Source organism: Canis lupus, chromosome 26, assembly GCF_048164855.1.
Source record: "Canis lupus baileyi chromosome 26, mCanLup2.hap1, whole genome shotgun sequence".
Classification (NCBI taxonomy): Eukaryota; Metazoa; Chordata; class Mammalia; order Carnivora; family Canidae; genus Canis; species Canis lupus.
In genome coordinates this window covers 11,192,992-11,212,107 of record NC_132863.1, presented here as the reverse complement: position 1 = coordinate 11,212,107, position 19,116 = coordinate 11,192,992, and the positions used below count along the sequence as shown (strand labels likewise).

At 34.8% G+C, this 19,116-nt stretch overlaps 1 protein-coding gene across 8 annotated transcripts in view; it reads right to left on the bottom strand.

Annotated features, from left to right (window-relative positions):
* The window catches only part of TASP1 (taspase 1), a 315,899-nt gene that overhangs the window by 247,634 nt on the left and 49,149 nt on the right, over window positions 1-19,116 (bottom strand). For all 8 annotated transcript variants that reach the window (XR_012018238.1, XR_012018237.1, XR_012018239.1 and 5 more), the window contains 2 exons: window positions 14,825-14,909; window positions 6,844-6,923 (listed from right to left, as the gene is read on the bottom strand). Coding sequence is in view for 5 of the 8 variants with exons in the window: in XM_072800051.1 (XP_072656152.1) it covers window positions 6,844-6,923; window positions 14,825-14,909 (165 nt within the window). In the remaining 3 variants the exon portion in view is untranslated. The remainder of the gene's footprint in view (window positions 1-6,843; window positions 6,924-14,824; window positions 14,910-19,116) is intronic.

The following is a 19,116-nucleotide window of genomic DNA, read 5'->3' as shown; positions in this document are numbered from 1 at the left end:
AGACAGACAGAGAGAGGCATGCAGAGACACAGGCAGAGGAAGAAGCAGGCTCCATGCTGGGAGCCCAACGCGGGACTCAATCCCAGGACTCCAGGATAGCACCCTGGGCCGAAGGCAGATGCCAAACCGCTGAGCCACCCAGGGATCCCCAGAATGCTCCCATTTTTAAAAAGGTAACATATTCCTGTACCACACAATTAAAAAGGAACAAATATAATGTTAAGTAACCAACTATATTTTATAATGTGAAGTTTGTTATATTTTGTTAATTTATATTATATGTATTATTTATATTATTGTATCTATTAATAGTACACATTTATAAGGCACAGGTTCCAGCTCCTGATAATGGAGTAGCTTATATGAGACTAACCCACAGACCAGTAACAATTATAAACTCTGGTCAGAATTTTTTAAATAAAAAAAAATGTTTTAAAGCAAAGCTATTTGAAGGCTAGTAACCAAAAGCTGGCAGAAATAGGAGATGATTCAACCACTGAAAGAAAAGAAACATACTGGGTGAGATCACATTTACACAGCTTTCCCCATGAGGCACTACAGTCAAAACTGTAGATGCACAACAAAAAGATCTCAAATTGAAAACTACAGTCTTGCCAGGTGGAGATGACGGTGTTTGGCACTACTGAAGCAGCTGAAAATTGAGGGAAGAATCCTGGAAAGGAGAAAGACACACATACAAAAAAAAATGAAGCCCACAAATCTATGTAAACGTCCCTTCAAATTCTTGAATGAGCCCTTAACTGTTCATACAAGATGCAAGATTCCATAGAGTTTAGTAAAGAAAACAACAGCTGAAAAGCTGACACAGATTTTGAAAAATACTTGCCGTAGAAGAGACAACATTTCAAGTTTGAGACTTTTGAATGAAACCCTACAATGGCCATATCATAGGACAAAAGACCACAAGCTAGTACTAAGGATTAACCCTAAGTTTAAAAACAAAACTGAAAGAGACTCACTTTCACAAAGCCTGAAAACCAGACTGTGACAAAATCAAGGGGATCTACAAATGATTTTACTACATGCTAAAACAAAACTCAGTATCATTCAAAGGAAGATAACAAATCCATAGTCTTTAAAATGTATCATCCATAATGCCCAGGTTGCAATATATACATATATGTATATAATGACATACAACAAAACAAAAAAATGTGATCCAGAGTCAAGGAAAAAAAACTATCAATAGAAACTGACCTACCAATGACCTAAATTTTAGAATTAACAATCAAGGGCTTTTAAATAACAATAAACATGTTAATAATGGGTATTTTAAGTGAAGACAAAGGGACTTTCAGGGGAAATACAGAAACTTTTAAAAAATGGAAACTTTAGAACTGAAAATACAGTATTTTATATTGTTAAAAAAAAACGCAAATTAGATTGATACCAATTGGACACTGTAGAAGAAAAGACGTGAACTTCAGGACAATTCAAGAGAAATCATACAAATGGAAGTATAATGGTTAATTTTATGTGTCAACCTGACTGGGCTACAGGGTGCCCAGGTATTTGGTCAAACATTATTTTGGGTGTGTCTGCGTGTGTCTGATGAGGATGAGATTAACATTTAAACTGGTAGACTGAAAAAAAATAAAAAAAATACACTGGTAGACTGAAGCAGACTGCCCTCCTTATGTAGGTGGACCTTGTTTAATCAGTTGAAATACTTCATAGAACTAAAAGAATACTCTCCTCTTAAAGAGAATGCTTTTTGCCTGACTGCCTTCAAACTGGAACATTTTTTCCATCTTTACACTTAACTAAAACATTGGCTCCTCCTCAGTCTCGAGCCTGCTAGCCTTCAGACTGGAAATGCACAACTAGCTCTCCTGGTTCACAGGCCTTTGGACTTGGATTGAACTATACCATTGGATCTCCTGGGTCTCCAGCTTGCTGACTGACTTGGGACTTGTCAGCCTCCATAATTGTGTTAAATATGAAAGCCAAATCTTTATAATAAATCTGATAAAGAGATCAATCTCCTATTTGTTCTGTTTTACTAGAGAATCCTGACTAATACAGAAATCACAGAGGAAAAACAACAGCTGAAAAATGAGTGCTTCAATAACACACGACAGTATCAGGTGTCTTCATACAAGTAGAATTAAAGTCCCAGAAACAAATGATGAAGATTATGGACAAGAAAAAATATCTAAACAAATATTGTCCAAAAGTTCTCCTAATTTGATTAAAAATATTAACCACAGGTTCAGCAGGCACAGTAAAAGGCACAAAGAAACCACACCTAGGCATATCATTGTTAAACTGCTGAAAACCAAAGATAAAAAACAATTCTTAAAAACAAAGAAAAAGAACAGAATTCTGATTTGTGCTACAAAAATTTCTCTCTCACTAATCCAAAACTTTGAAAACATTATGCTAAGTGAAATAAGCCAGACCCAAAAGGACAAATGTTATATGATTCCACTTATAGGAACTACCTACAGAAGGCAAAGTTATAGAGAAAAAAAGCAGAATAGAGGTTACCAGGGCCTGGAGAAAAGGGAGAATGAGTAGATACTATTTAATGAGTACAGAGTATTCTTCTTGGGATGATAAAAAAGTTATGGAAATGCATAGTGGTGATAGTTATACAACACTGAATGTACTTATTAATACCACTGAATTATATACTTAAATATTGTTAAAATAGTAAATTTTATGTTATATATTTTTTACAATAAAAAAAGTGCTGAAAGAAAAAAATTGACAAGTCTGTATCCAACAAGAAATTATCTTTTAAAAGTAAAGACAAATTTTTTTTTTTCAGATAATGAAAGCTGACTTTTTACCACCACATCTACCACATTATCAGAAATGCTTGTTCTAGGCTGAAGGGAATAAGACCAGAATGAAATTCACATCTATATATAAGAATGAAATACTAAGTTTGTGAGAAACTATGTAAAAGATTATTTTAGAATAAACCTGAGAAAGCCATTCTGAAAACTTCTGAAACACTTGAAGGAGATAAAAACCTACCACAGATGCCCTCCCACCACCACAAAAGGTAATCAAGTTTAAAGCACATCATTAAGTACCAGTATACAAACTAATCCTGATTAAGGATTAGGCAAGTGCCCAATATAGGACAGCATTTAAAATTTTTTAATCTAAATCATAGATAGAATTTCTCCTTCCAAAACAAACAATCCAATCATGAAATGGGCAAAAGACATGAACAGAAATTTCACAAAGGAAGACATAGACATGGCCAACAAACACATGAGAAAATGCTCCGCATCACTGGCCATCAGGGAAATACAAATCAAAACCACAATGAGATACCACCTCACACCAGTGAGAATGGGGAAAATTAACAAGGCAGGAAACAACAGGAGAGGATGTGGAGAAGGGGGAACCCTGTTGCACTATTGGTGGGAATGTGAACTGGTGCAGCCACTCTGGAAAACTGTGTGGAGGGTCCTCAAAGAGTTAGAAATAGATCTGCCCTATGACCCAGCAATTGCACTGCTGGGGATTTACCCCAAAGATACAGATGCAGTGAAACGCCGGGACACCTGCACCCCGATGTTTCTAGCAGCAATGTCCACAATGTCAGCAATGTCCACAATACCCACACTGTGGAAGGAGCCTCGGTGTCCATCGAAAGATGAATGGATAAAGAAGATGTGGACTATGTATACAATGGAATATTACCCAGCCATTAGAAACGACAAATACCCACTATTTGCTTCGACGTGGAGGGACCTGCAGGGTATTGTGCTGAGTGAAATAAGTCAATCAGAGAAGGACAAACATTATATGGTCTCATTCATTTGGGGAATGTAAAAATTAGTGAAAGGGAATAAAGGGAAAGGAGAGAAAATGAATGAAAATATCAGTGAGGGTGACAAAACATGAGAGACACCTAACTGGGAAATGAACAAGGGGTAGTGGAAGGGGAAGTGGGTGGGGGGTTGGGGTGACTGGGTGATGGGCACTGAGGGGGGCACTTGGCGGGATGAGCACTGGGTATTACGCTATATGTTGGCAAACTGAACTGCAATAAAAAAAAAAAAAAAAAAAAAGATTTTCTCCTTCCAAATTCACAATATGTCAATACTATTCTTTTTTTGTAAAAAAAAAAAGATGAACATAATCATTAAACTTTCAAATACCTTATTTATTCAGAGAACATTTCTTGCTGGTCAGTTATATAAGGAATCCATGCATAACACAAATATACAGTTCTTATTTTGAGACTATTTTGAGACTATATAGCTGAAAATTATAATAATTTTCAGAAATTAGAAAGTAAATGGACAGTCACTGATTGAGTAGAGGAAGATGAATCCTGATGCCTGATAGCCAAGACATCAGCAAACTAATCTCCACGGTAAACAAATTCCTGCCAAAGAAACACTAGAAGAGTTGAGAATAGAAGGCATTTGGTATTTCTGAAAGCCTGGGTGGGACTAAAAATAGGAGACTGGTGGAAAATGACAATAAGAAACATGTAGATGCCTAAATCCCCTCCTCATGCTCACAAAAAATATGAGGTAAACTCTTCAGAGAAACTAAACCATATGGGCCCCAAATTAGTAGGCATCAGCACAGATGGGGGCAGGTATAATCAGGGCCTCTACTTTAAAACAGGGTTCTACATGAAAGTCTAAAATAGGAAAGGTGAGACCTCCAGCTCCTGCCCTTATTCTGTACCAGAATACTGGCTATATAGAGCTGCCAGTCCTGGGAAAATATCTCTCTCACTAATCCAAAAAGAAAACATAGATAGTTTTGTTGGGAAACACCTGGAAATTCCCTCAACAAAAAAACTTAATCATACCACCCCTCTGAGGTCAACAGGACCTGACATACACACAAACCTTCCAAATTTTAAGTACCATATATATTAAAAAAACAATTTTTAAGTAAAAAATAAAGTACCATACTCATGAATATGAAAACAGCAAGGGGTTACCAGATAGTTGGAAAAATTTGCTAACATGTATGAAGCAAACAAAAAGAAATTAACAGTAGTAAAAAGAATAAAAAATTTAAAAAAATTTTAAAAAGAAATTAACAGTGGTGATAGATAACAGCAGATAACAAATTTTAAGCCACAATGATCCTAAGAGAGATGAGCGAAAATACCTAGTTCATAAAATAAGAACAGGGCACTACATTTTAAAAGTATTAATAACTGGGGCACCTGGCTGACTTAGTCAATAAAGCATGCAACTCTTGATCTCAGGGTCACGATTTCAAGCCCCACGTTGGGTCTAGAGCTTACTTAAAAAAAAAAGTCTTAGTCACTGACTAATCCCTAGAAATTAAAACAATAAAATCCAAAATAACAAATTCATCAGAATTAGAAGGTTTAGGAGACAAAATTGTAGATATTTCTGAGACAGTAGGGTAAGAGATTTCAAAGGAGAAAAAAAATAATTTTTGAAAAAGGCACAAGGGATTGGAGCACAAGATATAACAACCAATTCATAGAAATTAGAAAAATAAAATAGAGGAAAGATAGAGCAAGAGATTAATACACAATTTTTTTTTTGTTTCCCCACAACTAAACCACATGAATTTCCAGATTAAAAGTACTCAGTACTCAGTACCAGGCATACTGAATAAAAAAAGACCCATTCCAAGATGCTTCATTGTAATAGTAAGAACAAAAAGAATTAAGGCTTCCTTCCAAAGATGAAAAATATACCACAAAGACCTGGGAATCAAATTGCATAACAGCAAGACTGAAAAGTAGAACATAAGGGAACAGTTTCTCCAAAACTGTTGGAAAAGTAGAAAATAAAAATTAACTTAAAAAAAAATAAAAATTAACTTAAAAAACATATGCATAAATATGTAGCTATGATTTCATTGTTAAAATAGACATATAAAACACATTCACACATATATTTATAACATATATTTATAACTTTTCAAAGTCATTAGATAATCATCAGACATTAGTCTTGATCATTTTAAGTTACCACATAACATGTCATCATATGATAATTTGCTTACATTCCTCTTTGTTAGACATAAGATTTTTTCAAATTTTTTGACATTCTTAATAATGCTTATTGTGAACTACATAAATTTTTGTCTATATTTCTAATATCAAATTCCTACAAGCAGAATAAGTTTATGGCTTTGCTCTATACTACTACTTAGCAGTCCTCCAATATTTCTGCCAATTTACATTTGTACCTACATTTACATTTACATTTGTTCATCGCATCACACACTTATGAGCAATAATACAGTATTTTTAACTCTCACAAATTTAACATGTACTTATTTGAATTTCCCTATTAATTATATTCTATTATCTATTTATGACTCTTGATCATTTTTCTTTTGGGGTACTATTTGTATTTGTGTGGTTTTTAATTTTACATACCTTTTCAAGATGAAGGATAGGTATCACTTTCTCATATTTATGGTTAAGTGTTTTTTTTTTTTTCTCTTAATTCTTATGTACTCACACTTTTGTTCTTCCTTTTCTTGTACTTGGTCCCTAGAAAGGCTTTCTGCAGCTCAAAGACAGATAAATGTTGACCTAAGTTTTCTTCTCTCTCTTTCTGAGGAGGTAGTATTAAGGTTTTATTGTTAGTAATTATTTTAAGTGACTTAAAAGGGATCCTTTAGCAATACTTCTATAAAAGCAAGAGCATGGGGGGAGGGAGGATCTTCAGGAATACAAAAGCGCCTTAAAAATCAAATAATTTTTTATGTATCTTTTAACCATAAATATTTCAACATATAAGCTTCCTTCCTTAAATATCAGAGTATTATGTGGATTAAAGCACTGTAACACTTCCAGGTATATATGCCAATATAGCTTAAATTTGAAAAGTTTTTACTTACTTGTGGTCATGATGTTAGGAGGGCAAGAGGGTATTCCATGATCTACTGCCCATCTGTAGGCTCCTTCTCCAACTAAAAAGCTAACAGAAAAATTATTCTTTTAAAAACTTAGTATCATCTTCTATATATTCAATAAGTATAAATCATATAGTAAGGCAATTGAAAAAATGTCTTGCATATAGATTTAATTCTAGATTTACCTCAAAATTATAATATGGTTTATATGCCCCAAATTTTAAAATCTTCCCCAAGTTAAAAAGTTTACAAATGAAAATGGTACAATTTCATCTGCAATAACCAACAAGTAAAAATGGGCACAATTCAACATAAGAAGGAAAAAAATAGTTGATCTCCCAGTGGAAAATATTATGATTTACCTTGGATCATCATGGTCACAAGATCCATTTAATCAGGGTAAGAATCAAAGTTTCAGTGAATGTCTTCAGATTTGATATTCTTGCCTACTTTAACAACTAGATGTACGAGTGGGTACATGTAGAGATGCCCCAAAACAATGAGATGTACTTATATTTGCAAGTCTTGATGAAACAAAAATGTACATATGATCTATATGTATGCCCCTCAGAATCATTTCTACTGTGATTAAGTACTGTGGTGCGTGCCAAAAGTAATTTTTAAGCCCTAAACTGCAAGTTTTAACATAATGAAATAAACAAAAGGATACTGTTAGCTAACTGTAAAACACTTATTTTCAGAGATTTCAAATATCATGTAGGATAATTAACCACTCTATTCCCTAACACAGTAATAGCAAGCAGCTGCCATAATAACCATTCATTCATCTCCTTCCATCCAACTTCTTAAAGATCTCAGCCAGCTAGTAATGGGTTTCCTTGAAGTTTTCTGCTCCTTATCTTTTGTTCCTGTTCTTCTAATCATTCTAACACTAAAACTCCAAGTAATACATATTGAAGTCTTTAGATTCATTTGTTAATAAGAAGACCAGTGACAGACTGGCAAAACAAAATCTAAGGAGCCATCCAAAAGCATCCAAATAGTTCTAGTGAGAAAGTAAATAATTAAGTCCAATAACTATTTTCTAATATATATAAAGGTAGGAGGCATTGAAAAAAGAGAGAAGAGAGGGCCAACATGAATAAACAAGTTTACCCCTTCAAACTTCTATTTTTTTTTAATTCTAAAGGATTCTGAAAATAGAAAAGTTTATCCTATTCCTATATAAAATGAAGACCACTGCAAAGAAAAGCTATCACATAAAGTTCAAATGGAGAATGACAGAAATAGAAACCTGAATAGGAGTTGAGCCATCCTAATGGCTTTTTTAGCACTTCCTTCTTCTAGAAAAGGAATGTGATATAATAAGTAACTTCTCTTCATGTGAAGATGTAAAAGACATGCCAAAGTAGCATATTAAATGACCAGAACAGAAGTTTGGAGCTAACTCTAGTATTCTTAGCACGCCCATTGGTCATCTTGGGTCCAATCCCAGTATCTGGAATCAATGGCATTTTACAAAATATTCTTAGTTTTATTTTTCATTTCTTAAACAGTCATTGCTTCTAAATTAAATCAATTTGCCATTGGCTGCTATGCAAGTTTTTAAAATAGTTGAGACATTTTACAATATTCACAAGAAGTTGACTATTTGGATGCCATCTTATGGATAAGAATACTGAATAACTGACCTTTTCTTATTATCAAAAACTACCTGTCTAGTAGTTAATCATCACACAAAATGGCATATGCATGCCTTTGAAATCATTTCAAAATTCTGAAAAGCTACATGTTACTAACATGTCAAAAAATCACTTTCTAGAAAATTAAATGCAGTATCAATTCACTGTTCTCTCAATCTTATGACTCTCCAACTAGAAAGCTTTTAGAGAAATTTGCCCCAATCAAGTTGGGAAATCCCATCGACCATACCTTTATAATATATCCAGAATCTGACCACTTCTCATCACCTCTCCTGCTACCACCTTTGTCTGAATCACCATCATCTGTTACCTGGATTGTTCCAATGGACTCATTACTTTCATGTATGCCTTGCTTTGCTCCCTGCCCCAACTATGCTCACCAGCCACTGATGTCCTTGTAATAATACACAATGACGTTCTTCTCAGAACCTGCAAAATCTCTCATGAGAAATCTAGTGTAAAAACTGGAATCTTCAAAGAGAATCTCAAGTGATCTGACCCTTTCTGCTCCCTCCTTACCTGCCCTATGATTCTTCCTGCCCCCTGGCTTACTCTACTCCAGCCTCCTGTAAAAACACAAATATGTCAAGGGACTTCTAGGCTCAAGGCTTTCACCCTGAGTATTTCTTCTATCAGGTTCTTCCTTATTTCCCAAATGGCAAATTCTCTCATCTGCTCAAATGTCTCCCCTTAATGAGGCCTATTTAAAACTATATCCAACACATTACATTCCCCTACCCCGGACTCCTAGTCCCTATCATTTTGCTCTGTCATTCTGCCCTGTCATTTTCTTTTTTCTACCTTCTAACATACTAGACACTTCTTTATAATTTACATATTATATCTGTTGTTTACTTCTAACTTCCCCAAATAAATTGTAAGCTTCTTAAGAGTTGGAATCTTTGTTTTGTCATTGACATATCCAAGCATTCACCACAGTGCCTAAAGCATACTAAGCATCAGATAAACACTGGCAAAAAAATCAAACAAATAATAAACTAGGGTGTCAAAATTCCTTAAGGAACAGCATTTTCCTTGTGTTATGCCCAATTTAATTAACATTAAAACAAATCTGATATGATGTAAAACAAAAAGCAACAACACTCTATACTGAGAGCAGCCCTGAGCTCTGGTGACTGAAACTTTCAACAAGCTGCACCCCAAGTGCTTTTGCAAGCACTAACACAGCCAAACTTCCCAAAAAGAGCTCTCTGGGCAAATATGAGATGTGAACTGCAACCTCATGGATGGCAATCATCAATTTTCAAAGAACCATGACTCTATCCATAATCAATCTAAAAATGTGTCATTTTGTGATTCAGAAAGCTCTCAAGAATGTTCAAGGATCTCAAAAATCAAAATACATTATTCTGGATGAGAAAGATACAAGAGAAAATGGGAACTGTTTCTCTAGACTTAAAAACTGATTTCTATTTATTTTACACATTGCTTCTTTGTTCACAATAAATATACAAGATTGAAGAAAGACAAATTACAGACACATAAAGTACAAATAAAGGAGAACTTGCTGTATTTGGAAATAACATACCAGCCATATAAAATAATAAAAATTTAACTCTTTAAAAATTTTTAATTTAATTTCAATTTTAATTTTTTTAATTTAAAAAATGACTTTTTAAAAAGACAGAACCTCAGCATAAGCAATTGACACACAAAAAAAATGAACAATTCTAAAAGATTGTGTATTACAAAATATATCCCATCGATGTTCACATTTCTCTGGCTGTCATAAAATTTTTTCTACTATTTTTATTTTGTTTTTTAAATTATATGTTTGAATGGGAATCCATCTAAATCTATGCCTTCTGATTAGTTTCTTTTAATCATTCATGTTTTAATAGTCTTTTCACATTCATACAAGAAAAGTAGTACAAATTTGAGTGAATTTATGAACTATAATAGATTAAATAGTACTTTAAAGTAAACAATGTACCAAAAAGTAAATTTGCCTCTGAAAAAAATCCTAGGGTCTAATGAGCACCTTAGGTTTTATTTATACTAAACATAAAACATTTGTCTAGCTTCCCCCTTTTCATCAAAAGAAACATAATTTCCAAAAATTATAACTTCTATATTAGGAGTCAGCAAAGTTTTTTATAAAGGGCCAGATAGTAAATAGGTTGGCTTTGTAGCCACAGTGTCTCTTTTGCAACAACTCTATTTGGCCCTGTGGTACACAAGTAGCCATAGACAATGCATACACAAATGGGTATGGCTATGCCCAGTAAAGCTTTATTTACAAAAGCAAGCAGCAGACCAGATTCGGCCCATCAGCCATAGTTTGCCAACTCCTGTTCTAAATGATAATGCCTATCGTAATGGAAGAAGAAAGATTCAAGCTATACTTTTATAAATAAAATAAAGAAACTTGGGTAAATATGACATAGTTTATAATGGTAGTCCCACCAAGTTTATGAAGATACTAAATATGCAACAAATCTGAACAAACACCAATATTTAAACAATACAACATATCATGGTGGCTATAACCAAAAACTAAGGTATACAAATAAATGAACTTTTTTTTAAGATTGTATTTATTTATTCATGAGAGACACAGAGAGATAAAGGCAGAAACAGAAGGAGAGGGAGAAGCAGGCTCCATGCAGGGAGCCCAATGTGGGACTTGATCCCGGAACCATGGGATCACACCCTGAGCCAAAGGCAGACACTCAACCACTGAGCCACCCAGGTGCCCCATAAATGAACTTGTTATTTAAAGACTTCAATTAAAAAATTAATTAATTAATTAATAATAAATAATAAATAAATACTTCTTAGAAAAGACACATTATATGTAATGCCTTGCTGTCCCCACACAGTGGAAACAGATGACACCAGAAGACCATGCTTTCTAAGTATTCCATCTGCTTTTGACAGTTTTTGTACCTTTATGCCTGGCATACAGAAAACAAACAATAAATATTTGCTGAGTGAAAGGGAAATGAATTAATAATTAAATGGTCATAAACAGTTACTTCTCATTATTATAAAAAGGATTCTATTTTCCCTTTACTTCTAATCTGCTGCTTCTAATGTGATATGAAAGGACTCCAAAATTTCCTAATAGCCTAACAGTGGTCAAGTGTGGGATTCAGTTTCATTATCTGCAAAATGTGTCATAAATCATTGTATAATTTTTATGAGTTAATGCATGCAAACCACATAAAACTGCCTGATTAAGTGTACAAAAGCAGTAACTATTAGCTATTATCATTATAGAAATTACATAACTAGACTTATCATGGCCATATGAAAATAAGCTCAGAGTAAAAACATGATAAAATTGGTTTTGTTGATTTAAAACATTCAAGGAATTTGACTGTTTCTCAGTTACTGCAGTATACAATGAACATCCAGGAATGTGAGAGATTTCTGCTTCTGGACAAGATAGAGTAACAGGGAACAAATTTACACTGTTGCCTGAAGAAATTGTTTTAAAAATCAAATAAAACGTAGGAAACAATAGTTTTCAGATATCAGTAGGCAACATAAGGACAGTGGTCCTTGAGAGAAATGAAATAAACAAGGTAAATCTATGAATGACCCAGCTTACTTCCTAGAGAGGTTCTAGGCCATGACACAGAAAGAATTCAGGCAAAGCCAAGCAGTTTCTCAGTTGAAGAGAAAGAGCTGGGCATCTGGAGAAACCCAGACAGCCAGGATTTACAGGGGACAGCTGCACAGAGAAAGGACTCTGAGATCTGCACAGTTTCCTCTTGTCTTCAGCTGAGTAGAGATAAGTGTATGTGTAATAGGAAATCACCCAAAGCCTGGGAAAGAATACCACAAAAGTTTCAAGCCCCAAGTTCACAAAGGGACAGGAAGAACCCCTGTTCCCAGCAAAGTAAGAAATCTCATTCTAGCTCCATCTGTTATTGTACTCAGAAGAGTTTTTACCCAATAGCAAAGCAAAATTAGCTCAAGGCTAAATGTTTCTCTAGCTGCATGTAACAAAGTATAAAGCAAAACCTGAAAGGATGAACCTGTCTCTAAATAATTTAACCACATCCTCCAATAAAGCTCAAGAATATTTGTTAAAATTTAAAAATAGCACCAAATAAGGTAAAATTCACAATGCCTCGAATGCAATAAAAAATTACCAAGCATGCAAATAAACAAGGAAATCCAACCAATAATGAGAAGAGAAATAATTCAATCGAAAACTCAGAAATGACAAAGATGATAGTCAATTAGTAAATGAAGATATTACAGCATTTATTATAACTCTATCCGTATGTTCAAGAAGCTACATGAAAGATTAAACATGTTAAGTAAATACACAGAAGACACTTTTTAAAGCTGCAAATCAAGTTTCTGAAGGCATCTACAATGTCAGAGATGAAAAATGAGCTTCATACGATTAACAAATGATTAGATATTGCAGAAAAATAATGAACTTGAAAACAGCAATGGAAATTATTCAAAATGAAACAGAAAAATAAATGGAAAAAGTAAACTATTTATCAATGATCTGTAGGACTATAAGAGGTCAAATACATATGCAACTGGAGTCCTAAAAATATTATCTTTAGAAATAATAGTCAAGGGATCCCTGGGTGGCACAGCGGTTTGGCGCTTGCCTTTGGCCCAGGGCGCGATCCTGGAGACCCGGGATGGAATCCCACATAGGGCTCCTGGTGCATGGAGCCTGCTTCTCCCTCTGCCTGTGTCTCTGCCTCTCTCTCTCTCACTGTGTGCCTATCATAAATAAATAAAAATTTTTTAAAAAAACTATAGAAATAATAGTCAAAATTTTTCCAAATTTGATAAAGTATATTTCCCTACATATCCAAGATGCAAAATAAACCCAAACCATTACAAGAAAAGAAAAAACAAAAAAACAACAAAAAAGAAAAAAAAAGAAAAAACAGACCAATATATCTCATAAGTTATGAGATACAAAAATTCTTTATAAAATCTTAGCAAGTTGGATCCACCAATATATCAAAAGGATAATAAATTATGGTCAAGTGGAATTAATCCCAAAAATGTAATTGTTACTGTAACAGCTGACAATCAACCCATCACTGACTAAATAAGAAAAATTGTAAGATCATCTTAATAGATGATAGAAAAGTATTTGAGAAAGTACAACAGCCATTCCTATTAAAGACTCTCAGAACACAAGAAGGAGACTTTCTTAGCATAATAAAGAACACTTATAAAAAAAATAAAAAAAAAAAAGAACACTTATGATAAACCTACAGCAACCATCATACTTAAGGGTAAAAGACCAAATGCTTCCACCCTAAGATCACAAACAAGGCACAATGCCCACTCTCACATTTCTTTTTTTTTTTTTTTTTTTCTCTCTCACATTTCTATTCCATATAGCACTGGAGGTCCTAGCCACTGCAACAAAGAAAAGGAAATTAATTAAATGAACCCAGGTTAGAGAGGAAGAAATAAAACAATCTTTATTCTCAGGAGACATTACTGTCTATGTAGAAAATCTTATCAAATCTATAAAAATAATAGTATAAAACAAATAAATTTAGCAAATTCTCAGGAAAGAGTATCAATGTAATAAAATCAATCATATTTCTATATTGGCAAGAAACAACTGGAAATTAACCTGCTTGGCTCAGTCAGAGGAGCATGCAACTCTTGATCTTGGGGTCATGAGTTCGAGCTTAAGCTAGGTGCAGAGATTGCTTAAAATCAATCAATCAAGAAATAAACATTAAAAAAAAATTTTAAATAAAAAATGTTATAAGAAAAAAAAACTATCAATTATTAGAGCTGGATGCCAGGTTCATGAGAGCTCTTTACAATGTTCTCTCTACATTTATAAATACTTGAAAAGTCCAAAGTTTTTTAATGAAAATTATATGTTAATGCTGGAGAAAAGATGTAATCTGACTAATCTTAACATCATAATATGTTTCTCCAGAAGAGAAAAATTAAGTACTTTTATTCTAAAATCATCTCAAAATTAAAATTAGTTTGGACTCTGGACTTTTAAAAGTTTCATAATAAAAGATCCCAATTGTGCACTTAGTAACAGCAAAAAAAATCTCTGTAATCAACTACAAAACCAAAAATTAATTCTGATCTCCTTTCTGCTTTAATCTGTAATATTCAATTGCATCCAAAGCTCTGTCAAGTGTACAAAATGTTCCAAGATTAGAGAATAAAGTGTGTCTTCCTCTCAAAGGCAAGCTACTGCTGGTGTGTAACCAACAGCATCAGCCTTCTGTGGATAAAAACAGCCTTCAAACAGCACATGCACCAAAGACCAAAGACCCAGGGAAAGTCAGGCAGAACAAAGCGGTTACCAGGGAGGAATTCGGCCAGCAGAGAGCTTGCCCTTCTGCCCTTCACACAAGAGTCTGTTTGCAACTGAGACTGGATTCTTGATTCCTACAAAGTAAAATTGGCAGAAAATGAAGTCAGAAAAATACCTTCAAGTTTCCCACTCAGCTTTGTGGCTGTTTCAATAAAACAATTTTTAAATACCTTAGAAAACTCTTATGTATACTAATGAAAACCCTTAATTATTATGAACAATAAGGATCAATAAATAAATGAATCAACAAATAATCAACAAATAAATGAATACCTAGGGGATACAAGAAAGAATATAAAACATACATTCTCATGATTTGTCAGGTGCTGCAGCTTAATAGATACTGAAATTAGGTTTCTTGTTAATAGATTTCAGAATAGAATTTAAAAAATAAACTGAAAAAAATAATAAAAATAAAAAATAAACTGAAAGTATGGCATCTACTATCAAAAAGTGAATTTCTTCCAAAGAATCAACATGATTACAAATAGCTGCATACCCACCTTCATATTTACCTTCATACAGTGGGGAGAAGAGGCCAAGTATGTACCAGATTGTAACCTAAAATATGGTTCAGACTGTTTCCAGAAGGGAAAATAGAATGTGAAGAAAAGTGAAAAGAGGATGCTTGTCTGGGAGGAATGATAGGACAGTAAGTATTAGTGTGAAAAACACTATCATGATGACAATGATGGCAAATATGACAATGTGATGAAGACAGTGACAGTAACTCAGTATCTACCATAAGCCAAGCCCAGTACCAAACCCTTCAACGTAGCAAGTATATTTCATTGATCTCTCAACTCTGTAAGTATATTTATGAACGTTGATTACTAAGGGAATATTTGCACAAAGCGTTAAGTCACCTACATACGATCACAGTGCTAAGATTTTAAGAGAAGCAGCTAATGTCAGAGACCACATCCTAAACCACTAACCAATGAATGCCTCTCAGGACACCAGTACAAAAAAAAAAAAAAAATCAGCGGTGGGATATAAAAAGACTATAAAAAATCAAATTAAAGTCACCATATTTACTCAAAACAAAACTATTTAGCTAAACAACAAAAATGTGCCACCAAAAAAAAGGATGAAATGCCAAATAAAGAAAAAGCTCAGCTCTCTGTACTAGCTCTTAAAATATACCTCTGTATATGCTGATTCAATGTAGACTTTAATAATTGTCAAATTAAGTTATAAATTCAAATCTACAAAATCTCCATCAAAACTTCAAAAGGACTTCTATGATGTAGCTGACTCTTAAACTTCTCAGTTTAACTGGGAAAAAATGAAGAGGTATTCACCCTTCAAGATACCACTCTTATTAAAAACTATTCTTAATTAAAAGAGTGTGGTTTGGGGACACCTGGGTGGTTCAGTGGTGGAGTGTCTGCCTTTGACTCAGGGCATGATCCTGGAGCCCCAGGATCAAGAGCCACATCGGGCTCTCTGCATGGAACCTGCTTCTCTACCCTCTTCCTATGTCTCTGCCTCTCTCTCTCTCTCTCTCTCTCTCTCTCTGTCTTTCATGAATGAATAAATAAAATATATTTTAAAAGAAGAGAGTGTGGTTTGAATACAAATTAACAAATACATCAATGGAACAGAAAAAAAGCTGAAGTTCAGACACAGACACACAAGCATTTGAATATTTAATACATGATACAATATTTCAAACGAGTAGGAAAAGATAGACTCTATGTGAAAAGTAGAAGGAACACAGAGTAACAGGAGTTAGACTGTTTCATAACTGTAGCCATTATCTGTTGCTTCTCAGCTAAATTCTCCCTTCATTGCCTGATCTGTGAAAATGGATATGGGCCCTTTAAATAGGTTTCCTTTGCCAGCTGGCACACTGATAGCTTTGTCAGTAGAGGGCACCGAAGAGACACTCTAGGAGGAACCTTTTACTAGCCAGGCAAGTGGAGAGCATCAGTTTCTTTTCTTTTTTTTTTTTTTTTATGATAGTCACACAAAGAGAGAGAGAGAGGCAGAGACATAGGCAGAGGGAGAAGCAGGCTCCATGCACCAGGATTCCGACGTGGGATTCGATCCTGGGTCTCCAGGATCGCGCCCTGGGCCAAAGGCAGGCGCCAAACCGCTGCGCCACCCAGGGATCCCGAGAGCATCAGTTTCTTCACTATTTGGCCCACATGGTATTCCCCAGTGCTAAGTGCCTGCAGGGTGCCGCTTTCTCTAGCATTTGGCCACCACATGTTTTCCCTAGCTCCTGAATCAGACTATAGCATCATAGATGACAGTCCCAGAAAGAACAGGACTGTGCCCAGTTCAATTCACAAACCTTCTTGGCCTCATAGGCACAAATAGCAAAGTTCCCCGTGGGTAAATGGCTGCCTGGTGAGCCAAAAGCCCAATCTTTATCCTGTGGAACAGAGGTTCAATTCCCATAGTTTCCTCACCCCTGTGTAAGCACCTACCAGTCTGAACTCACCTGTGCCCCATAGGATTGTCCCTGGTATCACAGTGACCGTGGCCTGGGTAACACAGCAACTTCTCTACTAGGCAGTAGCTACAACCACACCTTCTTCAATGAGATCTGAATCTCCCTCCAAGTTTATCCATACTTGGGTGTTCTCCCTCTGCCCTAGAATACATTTTGAGTTCCCTTTCTACCTTTGTATAGTTACTGTCCTATCACTGGTTTAATAGTTCTTTATATTAAACTTCCCCTATTAAATCTATCTAGTTTTTCTCCTAGTTGGACCCAGCCTGATACAGTAACCTTGGGCAAATTACTAAATCCCTTCTGTATTTCAATTTCCTTATCTGTGAAATAGGGATAAAAAAAAAAAGTAGTGTCCTCATCGGAAGGGGAGGTTGGTGGGGGCTGGGGTAACTGGGTGATGGGCAACAAGGAGGGCACTTGATGGGATGAGCACTGGGTGTTATACTATATGTTGGCAAATTGAATTTAAATATAAAAAAAAATGTGATGGGATGTCTGGATGGCTCAGAGGTTGAGTGTTTGGCTCAGGGCGTGATCCCAGTCTGGGATCGATCCCCCATCGGGCTCCCTGAGGGTAGCCTGCTTCTCCCTCTGCCTGTGTCTCTGCCTCCCTCTCTCTCTCTCTCTCTCTCTCTCTCTCTCTCTCCCCTCTGTGTGTGTGTGTCTCATGAATAAATAAAATATTTAAAGATAGATAGATAGATAAATAAATAAATAAATAAATAAATAAATAAATAAATAAATAAATAGTGAAAAAAAGTGGTGTCCTCAAAAGGTAATTATGAGAACTAATGACAGAACACATATAAACTACTGGAAAATAATGCATGGTATGTAACAATCACCCAATAAATGGTAGTCATTATTATTGCTATTATTCAACATCATATAGGGACAATTTTTCCATTATTTCAGAAAAAAACAATGTATTAAAGAAGTAAATGAAAAATAAATTATAAGTGTACTAGAAGAAAATACAGGTGAGTATACTTATAATTATGAGGGAAACCTTAAGAAATGCAAAATACAAAAGCCATAAAAGAACAACTAATAAGTTTGACAAATAAAAATTTTAAATTCTAATACAATAAGGCACATTATAAATAAAGTTAAAAGGCAAGCAACGGGAATTCTATCAAACATTTAAAGAAGAAACTGTACTATTCTACTAAAGCTGTTCGGAAAATTAGAAAGAGATGGAATACTTCCAAACTCCTTCTATGAGGCCAGCATCACCTTAATTCCAAAACCAGACAAAAACCCCACCAAAAAGGAGAATTATAGACCAATATCACTGATGAACATGGATACAAAACTTCTCAACAAGATACTAGCCAATAGGATCCAACAATACATTAAGAAGATGATTCACCATGACCAAGTGGGATTTATCCCCGGGATGCAAGGCTGGTTCAACACTCGTAAAACAATCAACGTGATAGATCATATCAACAAGAGCCAAATGATCCTCTCAATAGATGCAGAGAAAGCATTTGACAAAATACAGCATCCATTCCTGATCAAAACTCTTCAGAGTGTAGGGACAGAGCGAACATTCCTCAACATCTTAAAAGCCATCTTCGAAAAGCCCACAGCAAATATCATCCTCAATGGGGAAACACTGGAAGCCTTTCCCCTAAGATCAGGAATAAGACAGGGATGTCCACTCTCACCACTGCTATTCAACATAGTACTGGAAGTCCTAGCCTCAGCAATCAGACAACAAAAAGAAATAAAAGGCATTCAAATGGGCAAAGAAGAAGTCAAACTCTCCCTCTTCACCGATGACATGATACTCTACGTAGAAAACCCAA